The 21845-nt window shown below is 42.9% G+C and overlaps 2 protein-coding genes across 2 annotated transcripts in view; one reads left to right on the forward strand and one right to left on the reverse strand.

Moving 5' to 3' along the window:
* Nucleotides 1–20501, forward strand: part of T265_05129 (hypothetical protein) — a gene marked incomplete at both ends in the record, with an annotated part of 45075 nt that extends 24574 nt beyond the window's left edge. The window contains 3 exons of the mRNA XM_009170053.1: nucleotides 14843–14869; nucleotides 17521–17667; nucleotides 20074–20501. Of these exons, the coding sequence (XP_009168317.1) occupies nucleotides 14843–14869; nucleotides 17521–17667; nucleotides 20074–20119 (220 nt within the window). The remainder of the gene's footprint in view (nucleotides 1–14842; nucleotides 14870–17520; nucleotides 17668–20073) is intronic.
* The window catches only part of T265_05128 (hypothetical protein), a gene marked incomplete at both ends in the record, with an annotated part of 68669 nt that overhangs the window by 26616 nt on the left and 20208 nt on the right, over nucleotides 1–21845 (reverse strand). The window contains one exon of the mRNA XM_009170052.1: nucleotides 10501–10546. Coding sequence (XP_009168316.1) covers nucleotides 10501–10546 — 46 coding nt within the window. The remainder of the gene's footprint in view (nucleotides 1–10500; nucleotides 10547–21845) is intronic.

The following is a 21845-nucleotide window of genomic DNA, read 5'->3' on the forward strand; positions in this document are numbered from 1 at the left end:
GGATTTGTTGACCGGGGAAAGACAGTTTTTTTTACTTACTTTTGTCCTTAAACTGTTTCACATAACGTACACGTGTAAGGAATAAGTAAACAGAACATCTAAGACATGATCGTGGTCAAGTAAGTGGCAAGAACTCGAGGTCATTGCTGATTTAGGCTCATGAGGTAATGTAGACTACTTTCGGACTGCTCACCCATCGCGCGCACCTTCGTAAGAATACTGGTTTTGGTCACAGTAGCAAGTAATTGGGGTAAAATAAGCGAGGCGAGTCTAAAAGGAGCTCATAAAGCAACCCGAATAGCGCACCAACCATTGGATCTTTGGCTGTGCAAGAGCCTCAAACGTTTTTTCTCTCCATAAAACCACGGCGTTATCGTGACGTGCTAAGTCGTATTTAACCACGGAGTCACATTTTAGGACCAGTTTCACGAAGCCGTTAGTATCAATCTCTTATTATCTTTTTACTTGAGTTTGAATGTAAACATGTGTAGGCGGTTGACTCTGAAAAGGCAAAACAAACAGATTCACATCATTCTCTGGAGGTGCTTTTTACTCTTCCTCAAAGAAACGAACGGCATACAGTAAAGATCGCAAGACTGGTTTTTTTACTTTGATAGTTGACGCTGTGCTACACGAACGTTTCGTCTTTATAACGAGGCTAGATGATTCCCAGTCAGAACGAAGAAATTCAGTACTACTTCGCCATTACGATCACAATCGCGGCGTTCGTACCAAAGATTCTTCTGCGGTTTGGCTTGATTTGATTTGACCTAAGACGGAGGCGAACATGCAACCCACTTGTATTTTCGCCATATTACGGGTTCAGTATTGAGCCATCACGCTTATTACGCACCTGAATAGTCGATTGGGCTGGGAGGTGGGGTTGGACAGGGATTTGTACATTTAGACGGTGTCAACTAGACCCTCAACGGAATATCTGGTTGTTCCTACTTTTTGAGTGCACGGGGGAATGAGGACACGGGATAACAGAGCAACCAAAGGGACCACCCGACCGAACAACTCATCGTGGTCAAAGGTCATCCCGGCTCGTAGCAAGTATAGTAACACTACTCAACGAACAACCACTAACCCACCGCTACGCCCCACTACGCACTGATGATGTCAGCTCGATTGGGGATGAAACGTTTGCAATCCAATTGCCCAGCTCAGCGAACAAGCCAACGACCATCTACCCTGCCTGAGCTACCAACTTTTCCCCCGTGTTTATCTATACACAAGTATAAGATGAAAGTGAGCTGAACTGTTGAGCTCCCTGAATCACAACACCTGTATTATCGTCTCATCGATGAAGATACTTCGATATATTGGAATCCTTTTTAGTCAAAAGTGAGGCATCACTTGTGAGGCACATTAAATTAGAGAATACCATGAAGGAGAGACTCGGTTGAGATTCATTTCAAGCCTTCATCTCATTTTTTGTAGAAGAGTATATCGCCGAACGGGGCTGTTGTTGTCCGTTCTAGAGATGGCAAAAATGAGTGCCTAAAAGATATATGCTCAGGAGAGTATTTTTGTAGAACAGGGACAAAGTATGGGACCATAACATCCAGGGTAGCGGAACAGGTGTTATCGCTGTCCATAAATTACGCTAGAAAAAGCAAGCGAACGCCAGTGGACAAGAGAAAAGTTAAAGTTACACACAAATGCATCCACAAGAAAGTTGTGCCGACACTTGGTTCCGGTCGACTGGCTTACTACATCTGTGTTGTCAACCCTTGATCCAGTTCAGCATTGATGAATAAAATACGATTGAACTGCGACACACCAGTCTCTAGTGTTTGCACTCGAACGCGCGCTTACGCATTCCCAATTCACACGTACCATGTTTATGGTGACAAAATGGTCTATGAACCACGGTTACATTTGGTACGCATTAGAAAATGTTTGACTGGGGCCGAATGTACGGTAATGTTCGTGAGGCGTGAAGGTTGTCGCAGAACACTGGAATAAATGTATGATGAGGAAGAGAAAATCATGCGCCACTGATGGAAAAAGGCGTCAGCACCCGCCAGTGCCGGCCGGTAGGCTCAGTATGCAGTTCGCAGGTTACGAGGGTTAGGGTCTGCGCTATGACGTTCGTATCCACTGAAAAAAACCGTTTGGTTATAACGCCTCACAGCATCGTGAACAGCTGCAGGGATGCGCGCTGTAATAATAATAATCGTTCAGCTGTAACAACCTTCAAGTGCCTAGCTGCCAAGACACCAGAAGGAAGCACGAGGGCTGGGATACTGCCAGGTTGCCCAAGCCTAGACAGGGGAAGTCGGGAGGCAGAGGTCAGGTTCGAACCACGGACCTTCCGGTCAGTAAATTCGCGCTCTAACCACTTGAGTCATCTCGCGCGCTGTGTCCTGGAGTGTTTTGGATTACAGAGTAAAAGTTTATTACTTTCCATTGTTTTGCGGGTAACGTTATTGAGACTAAGAGTTCTCTCGTGCCTCCCTCGGCTATCGATCGATCTTGGTGTTTGGACTTTTCAGCAGATGCCAAACCGTTTTCCAATTAATTTGAGTGATTTTTCTGGCGCCTACAAAATCCACTAAACATCATGGTACGAGCTGAAAGGGTGTAAAACGCCAGTGAAGCCCCTCGTATTTGATCAAAATAATCGCCTTTCGGTTTTCCGTGTTCTTTATTCCTAGCTATCGGAACTTAACGTTTTTTCTCATGATATTCCGAAAGCGTTTTATTGTCCGGCTCTTTCGAACATCCACGATTGTCTTCTCTTACCTATGCAAAATGCTGAACAGCCAAAAGCAATTTTATGTGGGGTCTACATGTTTAGGCAGGATTTGTACCTGCGTCAATGTGTAGACATACAATATTTCACTAATCAGACTGATCGGAGGGGTAGTGTCGTGTAAAAAATCCACTTTTTTGAACCTCCAATTCTGAGAACCAGAGAAAATGAGACTTTTTGAGTATCACAATGCAAAGTTAGCTATGATCCTCTGGCCTGGTAAAATCGTACGACATCAACCCTTCGGGTGTGCAAAAAAATAATAAATTTTCCAACTATAAATCCCGCTACCGTAATTCATTATTCGACAAACCATCAAATCGGATCTGTTGGAGAGACCAGACAAAACTCTGTTTTGTCACTGGAAATCGTTTTTCAACTCACAATTCCGTGACCTGTGTGCTTTTGTCAACGGGATTACCTGTTTGTTGTGTTTTATGCTCCTCCAAGTGATCCTTTTCGTATTTTGTGTTCCAAACGTGGGTGGATTCGCCCAACCATCACGTCAATAACACGAACGAACAAACCAACGACTAGCTGTGCTACCTGAGCTACCAAAATTCTCCTCCGTGGCAAACATCGAACATTATTATATCACAGCGTACTTTTTACTATTACCATACGGTCCTAAGCAAGCACTGCTTCGAATCCTTGGACAGCAGTTCACAACACTCGAACGACTTGTCATCCTGGAGATTATGGTAAACAGCGATCCAAGGAGGTTCACCAACAAGACCATCGAAACTCAACTGCGTGTATATTATTTATAGCGGCTACTCAACGCCCACAGTATAGAATAACATGTCTAACTTGAAAAACCAGCCAAAGTAAGGCTTCCCGTTGGTTTGTTCTAACAGTTAGTAAGTGTTTTTGGAGAGGAGTATTTCCAATCGATTAAAAAGACAAAAAGAGTGGTGTGTCAGAATGTTCCTTCTTTTACATTTTTACCGCAGCAAAACTGCTTGGAAACTAGATTCTACTAACCGCTAACTGATAGCTGAAATTGACCGCGTTGTTAGCTCGTGTGAAATTGGTTAGAAAACGAAGGTTTATGGACCGTGTTTTGGGATGAACAGCTCGATCGCCCCGGTGTTGTGCTGACCAGAAAGAACGGAAATGGTGTAATTTTTAGGCTACAAGTAATTAACTTCAGGGAATGAAAAAGGATAGCCTGGAGTGGATTTGATTTACTTGAGTCCAAGGTCTACGGTACAGGGTTTCCACCTGCTGTGATCCTTTGTTGACAGACAACATGAAAGAGAGTTCGTACCGGGGTGCGGTACGTTGCACAAGTTCATGAATTTGGAGAGTGTAGATTAGCTTTGCGTCAGATTCCGTAGCCCCTATTCAAGAGTTGCTTTGGTCACGTGAACGAGAAGTGTAAATTCACAGTGAAAACTGGCCCGATACTCAAGTTTTGCCACTTTGTTTGTTTCTGTAGTATCCACGGAGAGCGGTCGTTTTTTAGGTGAATTAGAATAGCAGTTAAAAAGAGTGTTACTGATCTGATAAACATTCTCTATCTATTTGGAAACTTTGTGCTTCAGGTACATATTGAAATGGGACTTCATCCAGCTAGTGACATATGCGGACGTGTCATAGTGCTCCGTACAGATTTTTTTAAAATCCCCGTTGAGGATGGTCGACAATGCTTTTTCAATGAATATTTTCCGATTGGTAGCTGAGCACTGTGCCATTTTCACCTGTGTTTTATGCTCAACTCACAGATCGTATAATTCCCTAGGGAGCTGGCTGATGACCGCTAATTTCCCTGACGTGATTTTCACCAACCGTTTCGACAGAAACGCACTGAGCGGAGTTCCTTGAGGGTTGTTAAAATGCGGATGTACTTATTCCTGGTATTGTCTAATCACAGAGCGAAACTGCTTGACCTCTTGCATGAGAAAAGTTGTTTCTTCAGAATGGGCTGTAAACACATGTAGAGGAACCATAATTTCAAACGAAAACCAGTTTACGATTCTATGAGGGTTTTATCTGTTGGTGTTGTGGACCACCGTCTCCTTAATGCCTTCTCATTACCGTGAACCACAGTCTGGATAGCCGAATGATAGCCTGGTGCACTTGACCAGACCAGAAAAAGTCAACGAATGTACGAACCAGCTGATCTATCGATCACTGTCGCGTACAAGCGGGTCAAAAAAGTGGTACTCAGAATACAACTCATCTGTCAAGGGCGAGTGAAAAACAACCAATCAAATATCTCAACGAGAACGCTCATTCTATTGGCTGTTTTGTAGTGCCGTTACGTTCGGAGCTGGTTCTCCTAATACAGAATAAAATAGCTTTCTCAATAGTGAGAAATAACTTGGTGCTTGAAGCAACCTCACGTTACGTTTATTGCCATAAGCTTATTACCATAAGCTTGGAGATTGTCGGCTGTTTGCACCAAAAATATATATTTTAAAAAATCTCTGGAAATACGAGTTTTGAATGAGTTTGGCATACCACGCACGAAACCTGAGCTGGATAGTAAAACTTTGACCTGAATGATGGTGTGGTAAATTTAGGCGCTCGGCCCTAATATCACCGTGGTAACATTTTTCACGCTTGTAGCAATATGTGATCCCTAATGTCTGCGGTGGAAACCATGTTTCCATTGCATCAATATGACACGAAATCGCTGTAGTGCTCAATTATTGAGTCCCTTCCAAACGGGGAAAGCGTTACCATTCACGATGTCATGTACCACACGGATCGAATATCGATCCACTGAATTTCGTTTTCCTTCGAATGTGTTGGAATTTCACCAGAGAGAACAGCACTAGACCAAGCATGTTCCTGGATCCTGATGGACTTCCTTTCACGCACACACAAAGTTTCTAGCGACAGTAAACTACGTTACAAGGATTGGCTCTATACCTTCATTAAGGGTCTCGCAGCCCTCAGCTTTGACGTTTTTGATTTTATTCTCGCCTAGAAGGGAACACTTAGTTTTTGAAGAGATTTTGCGACCTGCAGGGTACGCTTGTTTTACTAACGTGCCAGCGGACTGTTCGTCGTTTAAATTTTCCGCGAATCACTGAGAATCAGTATGGAGGTCTGATTGAGAGTATTTACCAAACCGTTATAGCTGAAAAAGTGAACTGTTCTCCAAACGGTGATGAAGCTCACCACGGAGCGGCGGAGAAATTTATTGGCCACGTATTCTCCTCGACTATGTTATGTCGAATACGCGTGTGGAGTGTTATGACAGCTCGCTTTGTGTGAAGCACTTTTTGCGCCCTGTGGTCAAGAAACTCATCGAAAGAACAGGGTTTCTGAAAGCGAATCTTATCTGCAAATGATGAAGATTTCCGCTTATGAGTGCCTGAATCCAGATAGTTCTGAATCTCCTTGTCATCCATCACTTATTCAAGTTTAATGAGGTAGTAAAGAGCTCATTGTTGCAGTTTGAATGTGAGCCGGGGACGTTTACTCTATTGTCCATGGCAGGCGACTGGCTTGTGAGTAGTTAAATTAAACGTGTGGGGAACTTCTTGCCTGATTCAAGAAAGCTGTGATCAACTGATAGGGGTTCGGTGTGACACACTGAAGTGTGTGACAACGTTGTTCCTTCGCTAATCAACAAAAAATTCATGTCAAACAACAGACAAGCAACTAAACGGCTTACGGAGTATTCAAACGGGTACATTTTTCCAGAGTGAATACTTGGAAATTCGCCACAACTCCAAGTCGAAAGTCAGCAACAAGAGTATGCTATGCGATTGCACGGCACTACTAGTGTAAAAGGACGCCGATGAGTTCACACTCGGATCTAGTGAAATTGACGAAAAGGCGTCCAGACGCCAACTAAAAAAGAGGTAATTCAACCAGTTATGGGCCATGTTTACTGGCCAATAAAACAGTAACAGTTTAGGACAGACTTTACCAGGACTGAACGCCAGGGACGATTGAACAGTGCTCATGTGATTACTGTTTAACCGCTGTTTTTAGCGCACGTCCCAGGGTGTGTACTAATTTCGGAGCAAACGTCATGGAGAAAAAGTACTCGTAAACAAAAGCCTGATGGTGCCACGTCTATTGGGTGATAATGAGTGCAGATTTGGATCAGTTATTCGGACTACTTGGGTGCTAACCATCGTGGCCTAAAATTGAACAATTTCGTCGGTAATAAGTTTTACGGTGGCAGTGGGAAAAATAAAGGAAGGTTACCCATCTCTTCCGTCCTTTCCACCGTTATTGTTCTAGAATGTCACAGAACATTAAGGTATCAGTGCGATATATGACTACGCTGGTGGAATATATATAATGTAAAATTTAGTGGCTTAATGATCGGACCTTAGTAAGCAGACGGCGAGTTCAGATTCGCTACTTAATTATGAAGAAACAATCAAACGGCCATGCTATCTAAGTGTTAGGGGAATCGTCTGTTGGGGCTCCAGTTCACTAGTCCATCTAATAGCCGTAGAGCTATCCGGACTGTCCGAACGAGTGTCGGGAGGTGTGGACACTCCGGAATGGTTATGGTGGACTAGCGACAGATCCCCTCTTCATCAACTTCTACTCATCTTTTTACACTGAGAGTCTTAAAGAGCATGGTAGTGCGGCAACGGTGCATCTCTGTTGAACACTGATGTGTCCCCGATGACGGTTGATGACAATGACAACTGTATGGTGCTGTTGCCTTTACAGAGAATCTGAGGATCTCAGAAGATGTCCATCAGGTTAAGGGAGTATGAACCTCTTAATTTCATGATCTTCGGTGCTATATCGTGCTGATTCCTTTTCGTTATAAAATCTCCTGTCTTCTCTGTACGAATTCTGCACCATCCAAACACTTTATATTTATTCTTGTTTTTCGTTCTAAAAACAATTGGTTTTTGAACATTTTTCGGTTAGAAAGAGGTAATCGTTTCTACCTATTCGTATTAGGGTCCCGCTATTCGTCCTTCATCAAGGAGTGGTGAATAGAATCTTACTCTTTTTTGAACGCATTAGTCGCATTTATTCAGAATTTGGCCTGTTCAATTTCTCTCAATCAGCGTAGTTTCAACGGAGCCTACTACAGACGGTTTTAGCACTTACGTCAATACAAGATAAAGTTAGTACCAAGCCCACTGAACATTCGGAGCTAATTCGGATCACGACTATACCTATCCTGGAATACAGGTGAGCTTTTCTAGCAAACGAGAATTATACCTCCTCTCATACATATACTAGACTTACTCTCTGCAAATAAAAATGAGCGTTCAACTGCCGGTAATTAGCTCTGGTGGCAAAATGCGTAAGTGTAGGTTGGCTGCTGAATCTTTTATTCATGAAAGTTCTTTTTAACTGAATGTGCTGCAACAGACTGCCTCGTGTTTCATGTGGTACGATGTTGGGAGTAGTTTTCTAGACGTAACCTACTACTCATAAGGTTGCTGAAAACCTTTGGACACTCCTCTTTGGGGCTCACCTGGTAGACGTAGTCTTCCAGGTTCCGTCAATCTTGAACTCATCATAAACGAAAGATATCAAGCTGAATTCAGTTAAGTCGCCTGTCAAAACCAAATTTGTATGCAACCGAGAGAGTACGTTATGTAAACTAATGTATCCGACAAGCCTGTCCCCCGGGCTGTCGAGTTAATTACCCCGTGTTTCGCAATGCCGGTCGTCAGCGCTGGCATACTGAAATTTTTGTATGCCGCATGATTTACTCGTGGCTACTGAAAGTTTTTGCCGGTGCTTAGAACTTGAGAAAGTAATTGGTTTGATGGTGTCATCTGGACTGTCATCTGATTGGATTATTTATCACTTTGTCTCCGGTACCACGTTGGATTTTAGAAATTTACCTTGAAAATCAGCTCGGACAACAGTTATGATGTAGTTCACTCTGTGTTGTCTACAAAATAAGGCTTATTCATCGTAAGGTCGTTTTACAACTTCACTCAGGTGTTTCGAGAACAGTTCCTGAGATACGAAGTAGGGCTTTTAAACTTATTTCGGCGCTTTGTTGTGATGATGGACACGCGGGGATCGAATAATGTCACACGTACTTCGATTAGGCCAAAGCTTTTTCAGTTTTTCAAGTAGAGTGACGTACTACTACAGTAGTTCTGTGACAGAAATCGTGTGTGTCGGGCAAACCCACTGTTTATGTGATTATATTTGTACACTCCGGTTCGGGCAGAGTTGAGCCCCTTTACTTGAGCCGACAACCGGTCTATCGTACAGAACAGCTGGTTCAGGGTGTATGGTGCAAGTTACGATGGGAGAGAAATTACTAGGTTCCGAAAGAAATGTGGCCCTACGGTACTCTATGGTGATCCACTGTCCAGTATGAGTTGTACTCATACCAGTCTCATTTCTCAGATGCAGGGTGGTCGATCGCTGGTTCGCAAATAAGATATGCCTCAAGCGTACGATTCCACAGGATAACAGGGCCTTTTGATTCACGCGGGAATGGCCTGTATTTTAGAGTGGAGTGTGACATCACCGACGATAATTTACACGGCGGTCTCTGTTGGAAGGGGGTTTTCTTCGCAGGAGATACTTGGAAAAGGATCTGTGATATCTTTTACGCTTATTGACGAAAGTGCATGACACTCTGCGTAGCTAGACTACTTAATCGAAAATACACGGAAGGGAAGCAGGCCTTACCACCACGAATGGCACAGACACGAGTGGGGTTAAATAGCCAAGTGGAACATACACTTATGAGTCATTTAAGTAATAAATTGAGATTTTGTTTGGATTTGGAAATGAAGATGGAGCAGCATGATGGCCCGGTGAATTAATCGTTTGAGGTTACTGCGTGGTCTCAGAAGTTAGCGTTACCTCAAATTTAACACATTGGTAATCGTGAGCAGATCCACTTGCGGTAGAAAGGTCACCGAACTAAAATATACCTGCACTGGCCAGTAGCTCGTTGTTTGCTTCCAATTTTCATCCCCCCAGACTGCACTTTAGTCTGCAGAACGCGTTACGCTCTTGAGGTTACCACTTGCATCGACTAGTCTCCTATAGCCGAGCAGAAAAATTATAGAGAAGCGGAAATGATTCTTTCGAACTAAGCCATAGTTCACTGATGATTTCAAGTCATCCCTCAGACGTCTGGGCTCTTTCAGTGTAGGCTAGTTTACTGCGTCATAGAAGATTAATCGTCTTTTGGTCACAACTGAAATTTGACATTCTCGGCTCCGGCCGATAGCAGGCGTGACCTAGGCTGATTTTGAGGTATGCTGAACTGTGATGGACCACCGTTAGATATACACGTGTCCCAGGTAGATTACTTTTGAGGACCTGACTGTGTGTCCCGACTTCGCCATCGTTTGGGGTGATATTCCGCAGCTTTGAGATGCTGACTGTGTTCAGTACGCAGCGAACGCTGAAGAACTCGTCGGCAGTGCACAAACTTGCCGGAAATCCGGTTAAATGTCGTCGAAGACTAGTTTGTTTTCCGGCCGAACAATTTTGGAGGTGCAAACGTGTTGAGGCTTGAACACTGTGTCCGATCTGTCCAATTCCTTAACCGCCGACCCGGTAGCTGCCCTAGTTTTGTCGATCAACTAACGTGCCTGTCAGAAGCGATAACAAGCGATATCACGCTTGGTATTGTTACACAATCTCTTGTTTTCACCTTGTTGTCTTCTTGAAGGGTAAAATCCTCGAAGTGTCACAGGTCATTTACGTATAGCAGTGGTTAGGTGCTACGGATGGGCAGCAAACTCACTGTCAAGCATATTCCAAGACAGAATTAATCTGATGATGACAGACAACTGTGCCTATGAACACACGCCACAGCCGAGTCACGTAAAACCGCAACTCAAGTGGAAAGAAAAGCTAAAGAAAGGAAGAAAAGAGAACAACAATCGTTGGAAGTTTCAGCGAATATCGGCAAGCGACTGTGCGTCAACATACCGCATACCTGGCGGCTGGAACGTAAACCGCAACATGTTCAGAATGGCGTTCATCGAGATCGTAAACATGGTCATAATCAATAAACAACAGACAAACCAGCTCCAATTTGTTCCATCTACGCTTGCCTTGGCAGAGCAATCAGTCCCCGAGAACCTTTAGTTGTTATTTAGAGCCAGTTCGTCCGTAACTGCTTTGTGTGTGTATCATTGTACTGTGAACGTACATAGCCATTTGCGGATGTGTGACACAATATGAGGTAATTTGATAGTTGGAACTCCGAACTACAGTGAAAGACGCCGGAGAAATAGCAAACTAATTAGAGAATCGTCTTACACTCCAATTCATCTTGTTTCTGTTGTATGAATTGTCTTTGATGTGACACTTAGGTAACAAAGCCCTTGGGGTATTCCTATAGCTCATGATCATTCGTGTGACTAGTCTCTGGTTTATCATGATCTTTCTACGCATCTTATGAATATCCAGGGCGTTTGAGCTTAGAACGAAGATTGACGAAAAATGACCGGCTCTTGATTGGTCTTCGAAATGCCATTGGCAATAGTTTTCTACTACCCTCGGTAAACTACTCAAAGCTGTTTCGAAACGATAGACTACTGATCAATTCAAAGAATTTGTTCGCAAATCTTGTCTTTTTATTTGTTTCATTTCTCATTTTCTACATTTTGTGTGCTTTTATCCAGCCATTGGAGTCGGAAGTTTACGCTTTTGAACATTATTTTTGGTTTTTATTCCCTTTCATTCATTGCTGAGCAACAAACTGCCAGTTATTTTTCAATAGCTGTCATTTTTTTAAAGATATTAAATCAGCTTCTAAGCTGCAGTTTTACATTCCACAAATATGGTGACACTTTTCAAGATGGAGGTGTTGGCATCTCTTTTGAGAGGACAGCGGTCGGAACAATTTGCTGGACGCTCTTTTGAAGATGTTAGGTGTTTGGTGTGCATTTTCGATTTTATCAGCTCCTGGTTCATGAAAACAAGCCTTCATTTCAAAACTCAGCTCTCCAAGTCACAAAATTAATGTACGATAATGCACGAGTCGGCAAATATCCAGTTAAGGTGTCTGCATCAATTTCACTTAACGATAAGTCTGTGATAAATTTCTAAAAACAACAGTTTCACCTTAATTACGTGTTTTTTATCGGGTTTGAAAGAATTCAAAATCACTAGTGAGCCTTTCGAACTGTTCCTGTTGAGAAAAAAACAAGCTTGCGGATGTGCAACCCAATTCGGACGTTTCGATTCCTCAACATCGACTGATAACTAATGTGCCTGATGATCGATACAAGTCGAAGGCCAACAAGCATTACGTTTTGACCAACCTCCAGTGCCTATCATGCACAGCTCATAGTGATACATTACTGTCAATATCAGTCAGTTGTCAACCCCGTACAGACTAGTGCCGGCTTTGTTTATATGTTCAACCGAAGCTGAACTTCGGTGTTTGTGAACCCCGTTTATATTTTGCCTCCAATTAAACATGCAATCTGTTGGCTATCACGTGCCGTTTACTATGACCACCTATGACCATATGTGGAGGGCACCTGACCAGAAAAAAAATTTTTTTTCACTGCTATCATGTGAAAACCTTGCAACCTGTATCAACCATTACTGGCAACCCGATATGACACCAAAACATGAAATGTGTCCGTTGAAAATAATTTCGAGGGTGTGACACAGGAACACGCACTGATTTTGAAAACAAACAGGCCGATTTGTAGCCGATAGTTTCTCGAACACACATGCAACGCAAGCAAAGTGTGTGAATAGGACACAGTCTGAATCAGACGAGAATATGATAGATTATAGGACAGTAAAGCACGAGTTGTTGCCGTGCACGCGGACTTGTGTGTCCTAAAGCGATAGATTAATCTGATTCTAAACCAAGACAGCTTTGAAGGACTTTGTTTCAATCCGCCTGAAGGCAGCCTCTATATGCGAGCATGTTTGTGGTCAAATGTTCGTTTGATAGGACCTGAAATGCGGTACCACATTTGTGGGACATTGTAAGAAAAGATTCTATCGTGGGACAGTATTTTCTAACCAAGTTCATGACGCCTTCGGCGTGACTGGGGACTGCAACTCATTATTTGGGATGAGAGATGGCTCAATGGTTAGAGTGAAAATTTATTTTATTTATTTTGATTATCTTTTTGTTTTAGTTATTATTTATTTTTAACGCATTGTTTGATTGTCTTTTACCAGTGTAATTCTAAAGCGCCTTTGCACACCCGTTCGACGGAAAGAACGTAATCCCAGTTCGGCATCATATCAATTTTGAATTCGGTTTGGGTGATTTAGCAAGTTATCGCCAGGATCTTCCGTGTCAACTCAAAAGCTTGGGTTATGTTGACGCCGATGTCCGGACATTAAAGCCTTATGGCATGGCCCGGAGAAATGTCGTATCAACAAAGTCGAAGTGTTTGATAAAGTACAATGCAGTCCGTAGTACAGTTGGTTTTGCTGAAAACATTTTTATTGTATTCGTTTTATGGCAAAAATTGCCCTGGAATCAGCTTGGCATTCCAAGGTAATTTCAGAACTCATATCTGGTCAGGTGGCTCTGTGATCCAGGCACGAACCTACTGACCATAAGTTTGGTGATCCACACCCAACATCTTCATCCGGACTGCTTTTGTGCAGGCTTGGGCGAAGTGGCAGCACCTAAGCCTTTAAGCTCCCTCTTGGTGTCGTAGAAACTTGGCTACAACTCAACGATTACCATGTTACTTATTCGAGGCCTCATCTTGGCCAGTTTGATCGAACACCGTGGAGACACCTTTAAACAACCTTGCTGAGTGGTATCACTGGGGATGGCGCGAAGCGTACTCTTTGGCTGATTCTGCAATATCGACAGAACCCTCATAAACAAACAACATACATCTCTTCAAATTGAATTTTGTATTCGATTCTGCTGATCGTCTTGTACCATTACTGTCGTGCAAAGATGTAAACTCCTGATTCTTGTAATAGAACTGTATCTATCCTTCCATGGATGTCCATGGTAAAGTTCTGTCTAGTTTCGCAGTATCCAGGGATGTAGAGCAAGGCTATCACTCCTCTCCTTTACTCTTCAATTTTGTCGTCAGTGCAACAAGGGCAATCTCTCCACGACCAACTGACGCGCGTGGGGTTGAAGTACTCCTGGGAGGTTTGCTGGCAGGCTTGAAGGACGTCCTGCGAAATGCAACAATATTAAGTTGATCAAATGATCACTCTGCATGGTTTGATAGTCTGATTGCACCCGTAAGATTTGAAATTATAGTGGAGGACGGAGTAAGATTGAACCGGACGAGCATGCTGGCCGATGAGCACACTTGGACGGTGGACATATTTGTTCACCCGGGTCGCTATATCAGTTCATATGATTTAACTGAGGTGATATGTCTTTACAAGCAAACATTTTTTGCCATCTCGATGCAGCCACGGATTGGCTTTCTGCGGGGAGACAGAACATCCGATATCACCCTTTGGGAATGATTACAGAAGCCATCTAGTTAGTAAACTGACAGGGGTATCCCAAAGAGTTGCATACGACATTTGGAAATTGCTTCGGTCACAGTACAATGGCGCAGGATGCTTCCTCAAGTAATCCACGGGATACGACAAGTTTTTTATTAACTCGAGAGCTAGCAACACGTGGTGTGGAAACAAGCACGTATTTGCAACATTCCTAGTCTAAAAACCAAAACAGAATTCCCAACATGTAACCTATACGTACCATCGTCATCGTATCAATAAATAACCTAACGGGATGTCGAAAGCTCACCTCATTCTTGGTTAAAGTAGAAGGATTATTTCATCCATCACAAAGACACTAAAAAAACTACCAGCTATAGATTTTCCGATTGGTTTTATAATACATGAAGTACTTAGAAGAAGTAAGCAGGAACTACATGAACAATGGCATGCATATCGCTGTCTACATCTGGATAACTCCGCTCACATGAGAAACCCCACTGGTTGACTGACCTGAACCCACCCAAAAGACGGCTGGTCAAACACACGATCGGTATGAAACACGCAGTCTGTTTACTTATTTCCACGGCTCTCTAAGTCCTCCCCCCTTCCGAAACCTAAACAAAACATCAACAAACTACGGAAAGAAGCAGAGTTTGCCAGTGCCTCCATCAAGATGCATTGTTTAACCTTCAACTGATGAGTGACTTCACATCGATTTTTGTTTTCTCCATTTTTTAGGTACAAAAAGTTCCTCAAAATAAAAATGTGAGTTCGATTTACTGTGGTTGCCCTATTTTTCTACAATGAGTAGGGGACTAAGACTGGAAAGAAATCATGCGATGGTGGACACTGATTAGAAATGAATATTCATTAATATCGTTAGCGATGACCGACTCCTATGACCACCGCTAAGTTGCATCATTTGGGGGGCTGTTGACGGTATATGTGATAAGAATTAGGAATGCTTTAATATCCAGGTAGAAGCGCGTCTACTGTTGGTACTGCAACCATGTTTCTTCCCCCAAAGATATGTGGCGGAGATCGGGAACACTGTTCCAGCAAGCTTACAAAGCAAAGGAAACACGTGCACAATAAATGGTACTATCATTTTCTAAATTTGTTGACCGCACTGCTCTTGCATCTTGTGATCCATCTCTTAAGGTATTTAGTTTGATTGAAATGTTCGTCCAGTTAGTGAAGCCAATCGACGGCTAGAAAACTGAGAATCACTCTGCAGATGTTTCCCTCTGGCTGGAAAACACGAAGCTTAGAGTTTCGAACCCGCAACCTCAAGTAGCCTGTCAATACGTGAGAGCTATATGTGGCTTCCGTAATTAAGGGTTCAGTGGCGCTGTGTGCTCTCTGTCGCACTGCTGATCAGCCGCTCCAGGTGGAATGGTCAAGAGATTGAGTTGAGTCTCCCTTGAAGACCCAGTTGTTATGTAAATGATTCTATTCGTCCAAATGTTCAAGTGTTCAACCACTAGGTCGCGGGTACAAAACTGAGTTTTGTCCAATGGTGATTCCCAGCAGTGAGCAAAACAGGCTTACGGTTTTTTCCGGATTTTCAGCATAGGTTGACCTCACTGACAGTACGAAATCTTTATCGAGATTTAACAACTCTCCTTAGATTCGTTTGGGACAGTCTTCTACCCGAAATTGGCTGTCAACTAGACTGAAACTCGAATTCATTGCGGTCAGTCGGTTTGTTTGAGTGTGATGTCATATCCAGATAGGATATGTAGCAGCTACCTGGATAGGTCGATCATGGCATCTTCGTTACAAACCGCCTAAACGAGCCTTGGTTGCTTTTAGCATGAATCACACGATCATATTTTTTTCACTATTGACAATCCTACTCCTTCCAAACTGACAGAATATAGGCTCACTGAACTTAGTTACCGAAAATAGACAGAGCGGTCTGCGTCCATGATCAAATCATACACCACATGACCCACGTACACTGGTTGAAAATGCATCCTTATGGACTACCCCATGTTTTGCTTCGAGGCGGTTCATGTACCGTTCAAAACCGACATTCTGCACAGTTCTGAAGAGCCTGAGGCAAACACGACGCCGAATACCCTTTGAGATGCTTGGATGCGGACAGGAAAGATTAGTAGTGATCATGAACAATGAGATTGGGAACCCGTGTCTTGAACCTTAGGCCAGATCTAGCTCATGAATTGTGCATATCTACTGCAGTTTTTGGAGAATATGGAGAATTAAACCTTGAACTGACCTGCATTTTATCTCATCGTTCAAAAATAACAATGCCTGATTCTCCCTAGGCATTGAACTTAGTTCCTCAGGGAAACTACTACGCGTCAAACGGCTGTCTTAATGTTTCACTGCAAGCGAAGAAAGTGGAGTATGCTTTTCGCAGATCTGTCATGTTGAAAACCGTCGGTTATGCCCAAACTTCCTATGTATTTCGTGAACTGGTTACAAGCAAAACGATGGCAGTTCCTTCTTCCAGTTGAGAACATAAAGTATAGAGGTACATGGATATTTACACAAAATCGATAGTACAAAACAACAAGATTTACTGGCAAATTTACGTTGTTTGCTCCAAAGCCAGGCATTTTGCGTAGACACGCTTTGCCTACAGACCCTTGAACCATGACAACCATGGGTTAAAGAAAAAACTCAGAGAAAACGTTCTTGTTAATGGTCTTTTGCCGATACTGCAGACGATCGTAGAAATATCACATTGATATCACTCTTGCAGCACTTGCGCAAAATTTCCGAATGCCAGCCACTTGCTAACACTGACTCCAAAAAGGTGATTTTTAGTCTAGTACTCGGTGTTTCGTAAAGTTTTTTGTATGCATTCAGTAGTAAGACTTTAATGGACTTCAGCGTAACTCACGCATCGGTTGGTCAGGTTCCTTTCAACCAGCCAATAGCTAGCCACGCACTTTTGACGGGGGTTATGTTTGATACCTACGGACCACAATCTTTTGATTGGCTGAGTATTTACCAGCTCAGTTTAAAGAATCACACACTAACTAAAATGCCTGAGTGCCTGTTTGTGGCTGAAAATGAAGCGTATATGAGCTGCAACCTAGGTTCTTTCGTCTGAGACACTACGTAGTTTAGGCTACGAAAAGCCGATACCTTTGAAGGAATATCTTTGTCCGGTCTGGCATTCGGTCCGATTCGATACCTGAGCAATTACGTATTTCTAGAAGATCAATGTTTATTTCCTTTGATCGAAACGACATCTGCTTCCCAATGTATGGACTCTGTCTCTCCAAAGTCGACTTTTTTATTCTCGCAGACAAAGTTTAATTTTAATTCACTCAGAAGTCAACAAGACAAAATAATTGCAAAAGGAATGTTTTGTTTTAATTGTTTTTAAGTCGATTTTAACCATGTTAAATGTGACGTTTCTTCTATGCTCCTCGCGACAGGCACCATTGTTTCAAGGCCATTTACGTGGTCACCGTATTGCACGATGGCTTCAAGTTTCCAAAGACCTATGACAAATTGCATCGTGTCAATGAAATAAACGGTACAGACGTGCAGTGGAGTCTAGGAGCTATTTTCTTTATCCTCAAGTACGTTTTCAAACAGAAGTAGATTTCTAGTAAACCGACAAAACTTTATTTTTGTACAGTATACACTGTTTCATACTGCACTATTACGGGTTAGTGACATTAAAGATATCATATCCATTTTTCCTACAGTTTTATGAACAAAGCCGGTCCAAGCCATTTTTATTATGGTGGGCTTGAAGAGTCCACATTGCCTAATTACAGCTAATAACTATTTTTTTGAAGTAAAAAGTTTGCAGTGTACATTCTACATAGCTTCGGGAAGCATTTTTGAGAATTAATTGCCACTGATCGATATTTTGGACTCCTAACATACCAGATCAGGTTGGTTAAGGATCGTATGTTTAATTGTATTTGGAATATAATTCTCAGAAGGTGCGTGATAGTTGCTTCATCCTGAGGAAGCGTTCTCTGTGTCCAGGTGGCTTAAATCGGGGTAGCAAGGAATCAACTGCATCTACTGTTTGATAATGCAAACATTATTAATACTGGCGATGATAAAACACCAGCTGGGGAATTGGAAGCTGACGTTTTTTTGAAGTTTAACGCAGTATTCACACTTGAATCTTCACTACCTATAGGGAGATGTGACTGGTTGGCCTGATTGTGCAGCAGTGGGTTTTAGCTGCTTCAAGAAATTCTAGTAGACGGCAGTTGTTCTAGCAGTTTCTACACTTGAATAGGTATCTCCATCTGGTACACTGGTTGCAATAAAGCACGTGGTGAGCGGTTGTGTTCGTCGGAAGTTTGTGTTCCGAAATCCCCACTCAGTTATTCAAATTTCCCCGACACTTTGAGTGAATTGGAAAAACTTATACGAGGAGGAGGTATGCAAACTGTATGGCCTATTTAAGTTAGCTTCTGTCAGCCAAACCATGCTGTTCACTTTACTCCTTCTGGTACGTCTTTTCCAATCCACTTATGGCATCAAGTACCTCAGGGAGGAACTGAGAGAGGACTATCAAAAATGAGGAAGCGAGATGGTCTGAGTGGTTAGAGCGCGAATGTTTACTGACCGAAAGGTTCGTGGTTCGAACCCGACCTCTGCCTCTCGACTTCCCTGTCTAGGCTTGGGCAACCTGGCAATATCCCAGTCCTCATGCTTCCTTCGGGTGGCATGGCAGTCAGGCACCAAAAGGGTGCTATAACCGAGCTTTGTTTTTATCAAAAAGGATTCCTTGGAAGTCAAGAGGCGGCGATTTGGGACTGAAGCATTTCTACATCCTTATAATTCTACTGAGCCATTAATGAGATATGATTACAATCAATTGGAAAATGTTTGGGACCGATTGGGAAGTCATCGTTTCAGGGGGGTTTGGTAAACAATCCACCGATTGTTTACCAAACCCCTCTGAAAAGAGATATGATTACGTTTGTTCTTTGTAGTCTGCCGTTTTGTCCTTAGTATCATTTTCGATGTGTGAACGCGAATTTGCTGAGACTATCATTGTTGACCTTATTTCGTTGATGTATGACAGTAGTAGATTATTTTTACATAATTTTCCCCGGAAAGTTTGCTACATACATGGGCACTTGCCGTTTTGTCCCTAGTATGATTTTCGATGTGTGAAAGCGAATTTGCTAAGACTATCCTTGTTGCCCTTATTTTGTTGATGTATGACAGTAGTAGGTTATTTTTGCATAATTTCCCCCGGAAAGTTTGCTACATACATGGGCACCTTTAACGTTGTTGATTGTGTACATTGGCTATCAGTGAAGACTCAGAGCTGAAGACGAACGCGAGATATCGTCTAGCTCTCATAATCTGACCGTTGTCCCGCACAGTCTTTCACACAGCATAGAGATTTTTCCTAGCCTTGGAAACCTTCAGTGAAAGTAGCCAATGGCTTTTTTCTCCTGATCCTCTATGTTTTGGTTTTCTACATTAAACTGTTTACCGAGCTTCTCGTTCCTTTCTTGCAGTGCTGTCACCCCCAATCGCCAGGGCTCTACCACTTGTCAAGCCTTCCTTATCGGGACAAGTGTTTTTGTAATTGTCCTGATGATCGTGTGTCTCACTGTCATATTCACATGCAAACGACGTTTTCGTCGCGCACAAAATACTGCCCAATACCGTAATGTGAACATGAGCCAAACCAGTCCATGCACACAAACCAACACGTACCACGACCTCATACCTAGTGCATACCATATAGGATCGGTAGAAAACCGAACTGCAGAAACCATAGTACAAGTTGTACCTGTTTAGTAACAAGCATTAAGAATAACACAAGCCAATGAATACACCTTGTTCAAGAGAAGATGTGGGCACACCGATGTCCAAACGCCGGTGCTGCGTGCAACAGCAAGGTCATTTGCCACACACTCAGTGACTGACTGTCTTGGTTGCCTCTCAGTCATCATCCTCATCTTGTTTCTCAAGTCTTGTGCTCACACAATTTTCTTCAGCTCTGAGGATGGACAAGCAAACCAGGAATCGAGACAGTGGGCCTAAAGGCTTACGTGGCCCGACCAGTTCACCTTGTGTTGCGCGAACCCACACAGTGTTGACTGGGGATCCAATACGCACCTCCGCAGGTAACATTGCAGGGAGAACTGGTGGTACATCTGTTTTTTTTGTGCTGGGGACTCACTCTCTGGTATTTCTAACCTTATTCTTATTACTATTACTAATAATTTCATACAACACCTATTTTGTGCATTCTTTTATTCACCAATGTTTTGCTCTCACGAGATTTGCCGCAGCAGATGTGATGTGTAATCTCTGAGTTATTACTTTGCTAACTGACTTGTGTTCTTTATTATCCTGGTGGTGGTGCTGGTAGCGGTTTGAATATGCGTTTGTTTCGATTGTCCGAAAACAGTCTTGATTATGCAACCCAAGTTCAATTTTTCATACATAACTGGTAGTTTTAAGGGTGTTATGTTTGCGTTGAGATGCAACACTGGCATCAACCTGGGTTGCTGAGACTGTCGCTGATTTCAAGCGGATCAGCGCGACATCTCTTGAACCAGGGGGGTTTTACTTTCCGACAAGATACCACCCGCGTTCTCGTCATTAATCACGGTTCAGTGACAAATTCATACACTAATCGGAAAAGTTCTTGAACAAATTACCTAAGGATTCTCACCACGCGATAGCCACAGCAGAGTTGGATATGGCAAGAGCAAAAACGGGTTGAATGAAAACCGTCAAGCCAAACGAAAATGGAAAAAGTCGCATCACCGATAAACATGACATCCTTGTACCAATAGTTCGTTGATATGTTGAAAAACGGTGATCTACTTTACAGCTATCCACAGAGATATGCATACTCGTTGGGCCGCACATCAATGTTCATCAAACGATCTATCTTAACTTGGCTTTGTCTCCGAGGATGATAGCAAGTCGGCTGCATTCATTTGAATGATACGCTTCTCGTACTACCGTGTTTGGCTGCATTCACGTATGTCCTAAATTAACCGGAGTCGTGCTTGGTTCATGGCTTTGTTTTGGTTGGTCGTCGTTATTACCTGTTACTCTGCCGGATAAGGATGTGGGTGAAAAGTTGACCGTCAAGATCGTAGCTTATCTAATAAATGAACGAAGCGGCTCAAGTAGCTATTGTTTAGGTCTTTTGAAAAATTCGCGTCAATTACACACTTCTTGTGTTGTGAGTGGTGTCCGGCGTGGGTCGATGAGAGTGAGCTTCCAAGTCCCTGTGAAAGGGTTGCCAGAATAGCCGGCCTCTAGTTTGACCGTCCTTGTTTCATGTTGCTTCGGAGTGGATCCATGATACCGCTCACATTATCTGGATTGTCGCCAAAAGCGGTCGAATGTGCCAGCACGGCGGTTAGCTAGCTTACGTTCATCTATCATCTACCTTCCTCACCAGCGCCAGATGGGATGCGGAAACAACACCAAATTTGGTTTCTCGTAAGGCTAGCACCGTTATTCCTGCAGCGGTAAGTGGATGCATTTGATTTCAGCAGATGCCGTAATGCGCTTCCTTCCCTCTGGAACTGAAACGGTTATACAAAACTCACACAACACACTTGTATGTATGCAAACCAGTTTGGTTTTAACGGGAGACTCAAATGCAGCGCATTGGAGTCTCTCTTTTGTGTTATTCTTCTGCTATATGTGCGGCACAGAGGCCATATAATGCCTTACTTGGTGCGACGTTTGCAATTTCAGGGTATGCTTCGTTGTATGAAGGTACACACGAAGCTGATGAGTA

This window comes from Opisthorchis viverrini (genome assembly GCF_000715545.1).
Source record: "Opisthorchis viverrini unplaced genomic scaffold opera_v5_96, whole genome shotgun sequence".
NCBI lineage: Eukaryota > Metazoa > Platyhelminthes > Trematoda > Opisthorchiida > Opisthorchiidae > Opisthorchis > Opisthorchis viverrini.